This window comes from Chelonoidis abingdonii, chromosome 3 (assembly GCF_003597395.2).
Source record: "Chelonoidis abingdonii isolate Lonesome George chromosome 3, CheloAbing_2.0, whole genome shotgun sequence".
Taxonomy (NCBI): Eukaryota; Metazoa; Chordata; order Testudines; family Testudinidae; genus Chelonoidis; species Chelonoidis abingdonii.
This window is the reverse complement of record NC_133771.1, coordinates 48,787,235-48,799,687: the sequence shown is the minus strand read 5'-3', so window position 1 is coordinate 48,799,687 and position 12,453 is coordinate 48,787,235. Positions and strand designations below refer to the sequence as shown.

General features: G+C 40.1%; 1 protein-coding gene across 1 annotated transcript in view; it reads left to right on the top strand.

The window, feature by feature from the left end:
• BMP5 (bone morphogenetic protein 5) overlaps positions 1-12,239 on the top strand; it is a 77,143-nt gene extending 64,904 nt beyond the window's left edge. Inside the window, exons 5-7 of the mRNA XM_032771117.2 lie at positions 3,375-3,451; positions 6,893-7,003; positions 11,305-12,239. Coding sequence (XP_032627008.1) covers positions 3,375-3,451; positions 6,893-7,003; positions 11,305-11,454 — 338 coding nt within the window. The 3' untranslated portion in view covers positions 11,455-12,239. The remainder of the gene's footprint in view (positions 1-3,374; positions 3,452-6,892; positions 7,004-11,304) is intronic.
• The last annotated feature ends 214 nt before the right edge of the window (positions 12,240-12,453 follow it).

The following is a 12,453-nucleotide window of genomic DNA, read 5'->3' as shown; positions in this document are numbered from 1 at the left end:
AAGGTACAGGGACCCCTTCTGTAAACTGAATAGAAAACCTAATAGTTCTGCCCACTGTGCTTATTCTTGCTCATTCGTAGGCAATGGAGTTTGCAGATTATAGTAGCCTAACTATTGATGTTTATTAGAGAGACAAGGCAGGTGAGGTAATACCTTTTAATGGGCCAACTTCTGTTGGTGAGCGGGACAAGCATTTGAGCTACACAGAGCTCTTCTTCAGGCTAGGGAAGGATCTTGAGGAAGAGCTCTGGGTAGCTTGAAATCTTGCCTCTTCACCAATAGAATTGGCCCAAGAAAAGATGTTGCCTCACCCCTTGTGTCTCTAATATCCTGGGATGAATGTGGCTAGAACAACACTGCAAATAACTAAGCTTATGTCAGTAGGTCACATTTTACTCCAATTTATACCCATGCAACTCCATCAAAGTGAATGGAATTGTAAGTGGTGTAATTACAGGATTTGGATCCTTATCTCTTTACCTGTTGTGTAACCCCTGGCCAAATGCTTCAGAGTCAGGTAGGTTTGGTGGGAAATGCTGTTCTGCATAAGCCACATTCATGCTCCTGTTATGGTTGCTGTCATTTGTATAGCACAGGATTTATTCTTATTTCTTTATCATTTTGCAGCAGATGCTAATTTGGGAACTTCCTTTCTTGACTTTAACCCAATCATTCTTACCTTTTGTTTTTGTTCTCACGAGAATTAGGTTCATTTCACTCTCTCACCAAGTCAAGAAAGACATTCCTAGTTGCCATATTTCACTTTCTTCTTTTCTCCCTTACAGCTAATTAAAACTGGAAAACTCCTTTTTGAAATACTCCTGCACGTGCAGCAAACAAACAAAATGTGAATAAGAACAAAACATATATATATATGTTACTGACTGTAACAATCAGCAAAAGTTTTCTTCTTGATGTTGACAGGTCTGTGCTTAACCTCCCTCTGTTGAGTGAAAACTTTAGGGCACATGGCTTAAATGCAACGCAAGAACACACTGCAGAAAGCAGAATGTATCCTCCAGGCCCCTCCTTCTGCTCCACACAGAGGGGTGAACTTTGCAGTATTTCTTCAGTTCTTACTCAGGTGCTACTTCCATTTTGGTCACAATGGAGTTGTCTAGCTGAGTAAGAGATTAGAGGAAAAGTGTTTTTTCTTTCTTTAACTTGTCCTGAAATGAACAAAAAAAACTCAGCCAGCCTTTTCCTCAAAAAGTGGTTCTGAAAAGCGGGGGAAATAGTAATTTGGCATGAAATCTATATTTTAATAATGTAAAGGCCATGATGCAAATTGACATCTACCCGGAAATTCAAAAGCAAGGCTATGGTACTTTTTATTCCTGATGCTATGAGATAAGAATGGAAAAACATGCTAAACAGTGTATTTCCTGGATTTTATAGGTTGCTGTCACACTAATTAATTAAGCATACGGTACTTTGTGATAGTAAATACAGGCAGGTTCATATGTCTTACCTTCCATTTCTTCTTTAGAAATCAAAATACTCTGACTGCCAGTGAATATGCATAGGAATAACAAATCTGATTCCCTTGCCCTACCCCCACAGCTCCTTCTGCCACATACAGATTTGGAATACAACTGCAGTCCCTGGATGGCTTAAGTACAAAGTTTACTCAGTCATAATATCCCATGGTTTTGATGCCTGACAGAATAAGCATATGGACCTTGAAGCTACAGAATGTGAAACTGGATCCTTGGCACCAGATCCTATTGTAAATGTCACCGTGGCTACTTTTATGTAATGTTACATTACATACAACATTTGTCTTATATAAAAGGCAGAATTTAGGGAAGGAATATGAATTTGCTTTAGTAGTTTAGCATTCTAAATAGATATGTGGTTAGGTAGGTTTCAGAAAGCTATGTGTCCAATGCATGTCTGCATATCAAGTATCCTGGGACTTTCACATCCACACAGCATTAATCTATTTTCTTAAAAGTAGGTTTTTGGGGGGATTTTCAAGATTGTGAAGATATCTGAAGTGATGCCATACATATTTATTATGGATCCTTCTTCCCACAGCCCTAGGACCCCTCCACATTCTTTTTGGTGCTGAAGGTTATGTGTTAAACATGAAAAGTTAAAAAAATTAGAAATTGATTCCAGAACTCAATCTGATGGAAAACTTGATAAAAAATAATTTATTCACCAGCTTCCACCTGTTTTTCTGTTTGTGGACCATCTACAAATGAATTGTGACTTTATCCTGTGTGTTTCTTTCTGAAATTATTCAGTCATATTTTTCACACATTTCATTTATACTATGGCTTTCTATTCTAAAGTTAGTGCCTGAAATTTGAAATGACACATGGAATTGTCTTTGTTTCCTTGTTGAATGAGTATAACTCATAATCCAGTTTCTTGTGTGGTTTTCATGGAACATGAATTTAAAATTCATTTTGAGAGTTTGAGCATGCAAGCTCAAAATTCATCTTCAAGGAGCATTAAAACTAGTAAAATATTCATAGAAAGTTATCAAAGAGGACTTGTTTAAGATATTGAACTAATATTACTCCTCAGTGTATTTGCATTATTAACCAAGGACACAATCCTATTGGTGAGCACGCCAGGCCAATCTAGAAAAAAAATTATTTACAGTTAAGCTGATGTTAATAAGACTATTAACATGTTTAAAGCTAAGCACATACTTCAGCATTTTGGTGATCTGAGCTGGAGAGCACTGTGCAGAATCAAGCCCAAGTTCTAACCAGAACCTGTCTAATGTAGCTGCAGGACATGTCAGAGCTATTCCAGGCAAGAAAGCCTAACCATGGCATTCCACAGTACATTAAATAGAGCAGGCTGGAAAATGAAATTATTTGTCATCAGAAATTTTTAAAAAGGCCCTCTACATTTCCCAAGAAAATATGTTAAAAAAGACAGACACACAAACCTCTGCCCTGAAACCTCCGCAACTTTTGTTTTTTGAAAACCATTCTCAGTTTTAAAAAAGTCAGTTTCTGAACATTGACATTTTTATTCAAAACCCCAAATTTACCAAAGTATTTTGGGTTTTCAGACCTTGGAAGGACCTTGATGTTCTTTTTCCAGCTTGCAAAATTATATCTGCCAATATCATCAGACCTGCTACTTCGATAGCTAGCAGTTAGGCAGCATAAAAAGTTTTTTCTCCTAATCCTGAATGCATTATTTCCACCCTGCACACAAACTATGCCAGCCTGAGATTGGGGATTCTGAACTTCAAAATATTATATTGACTTTATGGATCAGCCCTAGCTGTAGAAATCAGAGTATTTCTGTTCCTTTGCTTTGTGCAAGTTTGCCAAGGATCTTAAAATAGCTGAATCTTGTCTTCCAGAGCAATATGTCTGAACAGTGTCTTTTTCTTTCTGTAGATTACAACACAAGTGAACAAAAGCAAGCCTGTAAAAAACATGAACTTTATGTGAGTTTCCGTGACTTGGGATGGCAGGTATGGATACCAACGCTCTTTCCTATCAGTGCTAATCTCATTTACAATCTACCATCTGTTATAAAAGGATTTTCCCTGGTGGTAACTGGTGTTGCACTGAAGAGGCAAGAATTCTCGAAGTGCACTTTGTAATGATGTGTGATCCTGTATGCAATCCTTTGGTAGCAGTTATAGAGCTATTTGTGTTTACAACCCACTGAGTCCTGTGGGAAAATAGCTGATGAGTCTGTGTGAGAAATACCCCAGACATAAATAGGTTTATAGCCCTGATAAATTAATAGCTTTTACTAGAGATAGGCCCTAACCATTACTCCAGATCTGACCACCCTGTGTACATTGGCGGTGTTGAGGTTTGAATCTGCATCAGAATCCTGCCACTCAACCCTCTTTCAGTGTTTGATCAAACCTAAATCTCACCTCTTGAACATCCCTAAACTTTATAGGTGCTGGAACTAGGGGTGCTGCTGCATCCCTTGGCTTGAGGTGGTTTCCATCATATACAGTTTGGTTGAATGGCTCTCAGAACCCCCACTATACAAATTGTTCCAGCACCCTTGCTTAAATTGTGGAGTATTTGAAAACCAGATCCAGATTTGGCTTGAGTCTCTTTCTAGTTCCTGCACTTGCTGTGTAATGACAGATGAGAATTATACCATCTGGGTTTGTAGCCCTGTGGAAGCAGAGCTTTCAGCCCCTACAAGGTGTCCTGAATCACTCAATAGCAACCCTTTTATGCAGTCGTAGTTTAACAGAAAACATGGTGCCTGTGGGGCCATGAAAGCAGAGGTAAGGCAAAAAAAGACAGAAAAAATAGAGGCTCTGCTGGGTTCTTCCAGAGAAGCAAAAGCTGTTTGCAAAGAAAATATTTTATTAAGGAAATAATGGGAAGGCCATCAGCAACTGATTTAGATAACACATTTCAGGTTTCCATGTATACTTAAATTCCCTCTGCAATATCAATTTAAGACAGAATTCATTTTTGCTTCCTAGATGTGTAGAACTGCTGTGCGCTCTTAAACAGTTGCAACATTATACCCCAGAGGTAGTTTCATTTCAGTGATGGTTGATGTGATTCCTATAAATAATATAAAACACTCGTGTTAAAACTAAAGTGTTCATTGTTAGGTGTAGTCAGGATGTAATCCCTAAATATGAGCTGTGGCATATACTTAATTGTTTCTAATATTGTACTTGGTTTTAGCTATAAGGCCAAAAAGAATCAACTGGCTAAAAACTTAAGCCATCCAATTTGAAATTAGGGTTCTAAATCCATATTTAAGCACATAAACAGAAGTTGAGTGGGTGATATGGATATAGATGTTTAAGTTTAGGCACCCAAGTTTTACATTTTTGGCCACTGTTCTTACAGTTATGTCATCTGCCTCCAATGTTAGCTATAAAGGGGCTTAAAGTACTGGAAACCCCACTAAAAAGGCAAAAAAACTGACAAAGAGGATTGAACTTGAGCAGCATTAGCTTCTTTTGACTCAGCAGAAGTTCCTTTATGTGGTTAAAGGAGAATCACTCTGTGGCATCATTCCCACCAAAGCCATTAACGTTAATTCCTTTGTTTTCCTGCTCAGTCTGGCCATCCCATTGGAGAGTGGAGAGGCCAGCCTAGGGCAAGGAAGAACTGGACTCCTGACTCATGTGGTGGGATTGTGATGAGGATCTGAGTAGTAATCTGAGTAGCAGCTCTTGCACAAATGCCTCTGCCCTCTATGGTGTCCCTGTGCTATTTGTATGTGACTCATGGGATATCTATAGGATTAGCATGTCAAGCACCCTGCCAGATCCATAGGCAACAGATCCTGACACCCTCAAAGTTCTTTGGAAACACTCTAGCTTCTAGATATCTGTCTGAGATATTTATAGGGCTCCTATTACTGTAGTATCTCAGAGTTTTATCCTGACAAATCCCCTGTCAGGTAAGGTAGTATTGTTATTCCCATTTTACAGAGGGGGAACTGAGGCACAGAGTAAGTGACTTGCCTGAGGTCATGCAGTAAGTCTGTGGCAAAGCAGGGACTTGAATGCAAGTTTCCCAAATCCTAAGCGAGTGCCTGACTTCTGGACCATCCTTCCTCACTACATGCATGTTCAGAGTTTTCCAAGTACCCGGTACTTGTTCTCCCATAGATTTTTCCACAACCGGGCTCATCGTTTGAGATCATGGGCAAAGCAAGGTATCACAGAAAATGTAAAATATTATTATTTCATGAAAATGTTGCAGCTTGTGTAGCTCAGATTTCTCTAAATACATACTTATAAAAAGAATAGATATTTTCATAATGCGAGCACCTAACCAAGTATAACAATTCAAAAATGGATCAGTGAAACTAACAATGAACAGGACTACAGTGAAAATTGAATACCCCCCAAAATATGTGCTTAATGCTCCCCTCCCCACCTCAGCCAGGCCATGGGGGAATTCAGCAAAGAAAAATTCTCTAAGTAAACTTTTAAAAATACCTTTTTCTCTTTGTGAAAAATTATCTGTTTTATAGCTTGCTGAAAACACCCAAAACTGATCATTCTGTGACATCACTAATGCCATCATCTCCCATGGAACTCCTAAGACCATAAATACTCTCAGGGACCGCTCCAGGCCCTAGTACGCCAAGCATGTGCTTGGGGCGGCATGTCACGGAGGAGACTCTGCTGATCGCCAGGAGGGTGGCAGGCAGGTTGCCTTTGGTGGCATGTCTGCGGAGGGTCTACTGGTCTCGCGGCTCTGGTGGACCCTCTGCAGGCATGCCTGCGGGTGGTCCACCTGAGCCGCGGGACCGGCGACCGGCAGAGCGCCCCCTGGGGCATGCCGCCGTGCTTGGGGCGGCAAAATGTCTAGAGCTGCCCCTGAATACTCTTAGTCTCAAGCAAATCATAGGGATTAATGGCATTGGATATGCCAGAGAATGATGCATTTGGGATGTTTTTAGTGAACCGCAAATAGCCTGAGAATTCATAGGTGCTGGAACTAAGAGTGTGGGAGATGCTATAGCGCTCTCTTGTTTGAAGTGGTTTCCATTATACAGGGTTTACAGTTTGGTTCAATGGCTCTCAGCACCCCTACTATACAAATTGTTCCAGCACCCTTGCAAGAATTTCAAAGTCGTAGGAAAAGTATTTTAAAGGCTAGTTCTAATGTATTTCTTTGCTAAATTCCCTCACCGGTTGGTTAGTTGGGGGTATTCAGTACATATTTCTAGGTTTAACTCAATTTTCATCTTGGTTTTGTAGGAATTAGGACTATTCTTTTCCAAATATTTTATTTCTATATATGCCTTATTCAGTCACCCTGGATCCAAATTAAAATGATAGTGATACAGTTTTCAATTGATTGAACTGGGAAGGATTGAGATTGTCTGTCTGTCTGTCTGTCTGTCTGTCTGTCTGTCTGTTTCTGTTATTATTTAGTTTGTTTATGGTTTTATTTTTCAGGATTGGATAATAGCACCAGAGGGCTATGCTGCGTTCTACTGTGATGGAGAATGCTCCTTTCCACTCAATGCCCACATGAATGCTACAAACCATGCTATAGTTCAGACTCTGGTATGTCTGTTAGATCATTTTTGTAATATGCAGGCAGCTACATCTTCCTCTTGGATTATTACCATTGGATTTGGATTAATTTTATTGGATATGGATTAATTTTGTTTAAATTACACCCTCGTACAAAAATTTGTACAAAAGCATTAGTGATTTCAATGGCTAGTGGATGAAATGCCCAGAAAGCCCTGTTTGATATATTTATATTTGGTTTCTGACCCAATAATGCATGAAAAAGACTGTGTCACAGCACTCAGGGGTTTTGCTGATGCAAAGGCAGATTAAGGTTTTGTAGAGCCCTGGGACAGAGCAAGTGAGGCCCCCTCACCACCCCTTCCACCTGTACTCCCTCCCCACATTCCGCTCCTTCTGCATGCGGCCCCACCCACGGCCCAACCCTATTCTGCCCCTTCCTATGGCCTTACCCCGTTTCATCCCCTCCCCGCTGCATCCCCACGACTGGAGAAGCTCTGTCCTCTCCCTTCCCCAGTCACAGGCTTGGGGCAGCAGCAGCACGTGAGAGCTCCCCCAGCCCCAAGGCTGTGGCAGGGAGTTAGAGCTCCTCCAGTCCTGGGGCTGCAGCCAGGATTAGGGCACAGGGGCTTCCCCCACCCCACCTGGTGTTCCTGTTGGGGCGCAGGGGTACCCATTTTTGGGGTGTCCCCCAATTTACCAGGGCCCTTGGCATGGGCCCCATTGGCCCAGTGGCTAATCTACCACTGTGTTGATGTAAAGCAAAGAGGGGCTTCCTCCCTGCTTCCAAGGGGTTTATGTACCTTTTGAAGTTTCTCATCAACATTCACACTATTGTCTCCAGTAACTTTGACCTGTGGCTGCTCAGCAGCTCTTGGTTTTCAGCTGTTATCAGAAAAGCTTCAATCAGTTGACTGGACTGAAAAATACTTCTAAGATATGTGATCTGATGCAGTTGCAAACAAGAAGTGTGCTGTGTGCTGTCATGCCTGGCTCCCAGTTATGATTAGAAAAATAGTACCATTTGGATTTGATTCTCTGCTTGGTGCAGCTGAAGTGCGAAGAGCCTTACAGCCACCTTTCCACCTCTCCCAGTCCTGGTTCCAGCTGGGGGTCAAGCCAGCCCAGCACAAGATGGAGTGCCATGGGATGTTCTGACTTACATTTGCTGGAACAGTCCCCTAGGAAAGCTTTGGTGGGAGCTACTGGGTGCTCAGCAGTTCAAAAAATCAGGGAACTTATTTATGTGCCTAAATATGGACATAGGAGTTTAATGTCAGGCTCTCATTTTTCATTTACACTGGCTGAAGATATGACCCACTGCCCTCGCTTTGCACAGCATATATAATTAAAAGACAGACCGATGAAGGACAGGGGAAAAGGCTACAATGGACAAGCAGAGTGACTGGGATCATGGCAGGCACATTTCTTGTTAGTTCCATTTTTAACATACACTAAATATGCCTCTTCTCCTCCCACCCTTCAATCCCCTCACCCCGGCAGTCCCCAGCTACAGAGTTAATGACCTTATATTCTTCCATCCCAGCTTTCAAGCCAGCAAGATCCTGCACAGAGAGGCAGAAGGGGACACGAGGAGGGGAGGGAGTCAAAGGTGGAAGTAAGCAATGGGCTGTGGGAAAGGGATTCATTTGGAGAAGGAAAGTAATGCTCTTTGGCAAGAACTATGGCAATGTGCATATGTGGTGATGGTGAAGAAAAACACATTTACAATAATAAACTGTTATTTTTCTTCAGCTATTATGGCAAAGATTGCCTAGAAAAGTTGCCAAACTTCAGTGAGAACTTAGATTACAGTTTCTCTCATGCAATTACGTGTCATAGCAGGGCAACTTTCATGCATGCACCTAGTTTTTGCTGAACTCCCTCATAGTTTCTTAAGGGCAGGGGGGTCAAATTGTACTGCACATGCATTCAATTGGGCAGCAAAATATCCATGGGGCTAATTGAATTTTAAGTGCACATAAATTAGCTGGGTCAGCAGTAGCCAAACACTTTGTTTGAATTTATACAGATTATTTAGATTTACTCAAGGTGTTCACACAAAAAAGGGAGAGTTCGGGAAACAATTATTCATACACTCTCCCCCAATCCAAATGTAATCAACTCCTGTCCATGGTGATTGCACCATTCTGAAAAAGCAGCTTTGTTTTGGGACAAGATTGTTCCTTGAAACCCTTCCAGATATAACCCACTTTTTGGTTTGTTTTGTAACAATCTTTGGTCCAGCCTGTCTTCATTTCTCCATGGGGCTAAGCTGCTTTTTCTTAGGTGTATCCATCAGAGTCAAAAAAGCGCTGGAGTAGAGCTAACTCTGCTCCCACTGACATCCATGGGTAAACTCCTATTGACTTAAGTGGAAGCAGAATTAGGCCAATGCTGAATGCTTTTGAAAATTCCACCTTAATAATGCTTTTTAAACATTTAAAAAGTGAATCCTCACTACAGTACAAATACTAGTATCAGTATTATTAGAGACTGTAAAATTTGAATCAGGATGCTGCACATTGAAAGGATGTGTGTGTTCAGATCCAGGGGTTGGCTTTTGTTCCATCTCTAATTATTATTTCCATTTTGGAGATGGAGAAAGTAAGACAGAATGATTAAGAGATTTGACCAGAGCCATATATACAGTCAGTGTCAGAGCCAAAATTCATGAGCAAGAGTTCCTTGCTTCCAATTCTACATTAATACTCCAGGTCAAGCTGCCACCCTTGTTGCTGAACTGTCAAACCTGCTCCCCTTCTCTGACCTATAGTAGTGGGAGGCCAAATTAGCTGCTTGAAAAAGGAGCTGGCTCACTGGCAGGCAGCCAGGGTGTAGCTTGTGGAGACACTAGCTTCTTCAGCAGCAAGACTGGCATCCCTAAAATATCACAGAACTCAAAGCTAAAGGGTTCAAAGGCTCAGGAGGCTGACCCTGCATGGCTCTGAGTAGAGATTGCCTGGGCAGAGGAGATAAAATCACTGTGACAAATTCCAAATTCTCATGACTAACTTACATTTTCAAAACTATCTACAATGGAATAGGTGAGAAATGTATTTAATGAAAGCTAAATTTAGCCCCAGTACCCACGTGGGGTTCCCAGAATTGGGATACTGGTGGCTGTGGGCTTGATAGAATCCAGAGGCTGGCTCTGGGCAAATGTCTGCTTAAAAAGAGCACAATATTTTTTTTCTCTGATATTTTGCTTATCTTTAGTTAATCAGTTTTGAGGTAGGGGTGTGTGTGTGTGTGTATCTACATCCTTACTAAACTAATACTTTGGGATTTATTATTGCTCATTTTGAAAGATCTTCTCATAGTAACAGCTCCATAAAAATCACTTCCTGATTGACTGTTCTTGGTCTGGCAAAGACCATTGGCTTATATTTCTGCTAGAAAGATGGCTATAACAGATTTTAAAAGACTTAACATACAAATGAAACCCATTACTGCTGAAGTCTTAATCCATATTGTAATAGTCTCTTGCCCTCTCTATCACAACTCCCTTCTCTCTGGCCTCCCCAGTCTCCAGCTAGCCAGTTGTGTAGAAAATTACTTTTTTGAAGGACAGAGAAAGTATGCTTAGTTGCTGCTATTTTCAGTTATTTTCACTATATCTCCATTCATTTTGAGATGCTGCTCAAAATTGCCTTTCTTTTATTTAACATTCCATTGGAGTACTTTAGCCTACCTCAGAGAATACCCTCTCTTTACCCTTCCCTGCATCTGACACCCATCTTTTGGCTTGATTCTGCTTCCCCTGACAAAATTGTCATTGACTTCAGTGGGATCACACATGCCAAGGCAATAGAACACCTTAAAAATATATAGCTGCTGACAGAGAACCATGTTTTTAGAATTGTCGTAGAATCCAGACATACTGTGTGAGAGCCTTTACCTCTAATTTGCTGTATGAAACAAACATCCTTTCTCCCTCCCCATTGAGGCTCTGATTCAGGAAGACAGTTTAGTTAAATCAGGGACTTAAGCATATGCTCAAATTCTGTCCTGAATAGTGATGGTATTAACCACATGTTTAAGTGCTTTCCTGAATCAGGACCTATCTCCATTTCTTTTTCAAATCTCATTTGAAAACCATTTTTTTCTCTTGGCTATTCCTCCTAATTTCTCTCTCCATCTGCTATTATTGTATAACTCTATTATGTAAATCAGTAGAGCATTCTGGAGGTGAGCTTTTTATGAAAGTTGCTAAATGAAAAAAAGCTGTAACTAGAGAACTCTGCAAATTGAATAGTTGTGTGTTCCATAGATTTGCCATTACACCTTTCTAATTTGGTCTATAAGCAATTCCGCTTTCTCTCTTTCAGGTTCATTTGATGTTCCCTGATCACGTACCTAAGCCATGCTGTGCACCTACAAAACTGAATGCAATCTCAGTGCTCTACTTTGATGACAGTTCCAATGTTATTTTGAAAAAATACAGAAATATGGTGGTGCGTTCATGTGGCTGCCACTAGAATAAAAAACAAGAAAAAAAATCAAAGCCAGTGTTTGTTCAGAATTGTAATCAAATCAAAATACAACTCTTTCTAGTGAAGAGGCATCCCTAAACTTATTCCATTTCATGTCATCTCTCATTTAATGTACAGTAATGTATATAGTAGCTTTTATTTATTTAAAGGTATATAGTTCCTTTTCTATGGGTGAAATTTCAAAACAGTTTATTTTATCGGTCACCTTACTATGTTGGAGAACCTCCAAAGCTGTTTTCCAATCATTCTCACTGAGACCTTTTTCTGTCCATTTCAACATTTTAAAGTAAGACCTTTGTATAGTTTTTTTTTTTTTAAGTTAGAAAGCCCAGAACTCCTGTGACTGTTATATTGTTAAAGGAAATTGAATACATTTGGTTATGTTGTGCAAATGAAATACATACTTGGATATTTATTTAGAAAAGGCACTAAAAAAGGAAACTGAAGAAAAAATGCTTGGCTAAACATAATTTTTCTTTTAGAAGTTCTACTCCATTAGACAAATTGAAATGCTGAACAGTGTTTAAATAAACAAACAGTAGGTAGAACATTGAAGCTGAAAGACTGCACAGAAGTGTTATAGCTATTTTCTTTAACAAAATCGGGGTAACTGGAGGAACATGTTACATCTTGGCTTGTGGAATTTTGCAAAAGGCTCAAAACTTTAGGAATTCTATGGAGATCGGCTTGAGTCTGTGCCTATAACTTTCCAAGTTAACACTAAACACTTGTAGTACAACCTTCTTTCCTCAAATAAATTGGGAGTTTATTATCTGTAAGACTACTGCTGCAGGTTTTTTGTGTGTGTACTAACAAAAAAACAAAAACAATAAAAACTCCACACTCACCTGAGTCACTTTGCCATATGGGCAAGAATTAATATATGTGTGCAATGTGTAAAAGATTAAAATCTGGAAGGAATTTGTTTTCCTTAGCTTCCTTTTCTTGCTGGGTAAGGCATTTAGGAACATTGGAATTGCCATA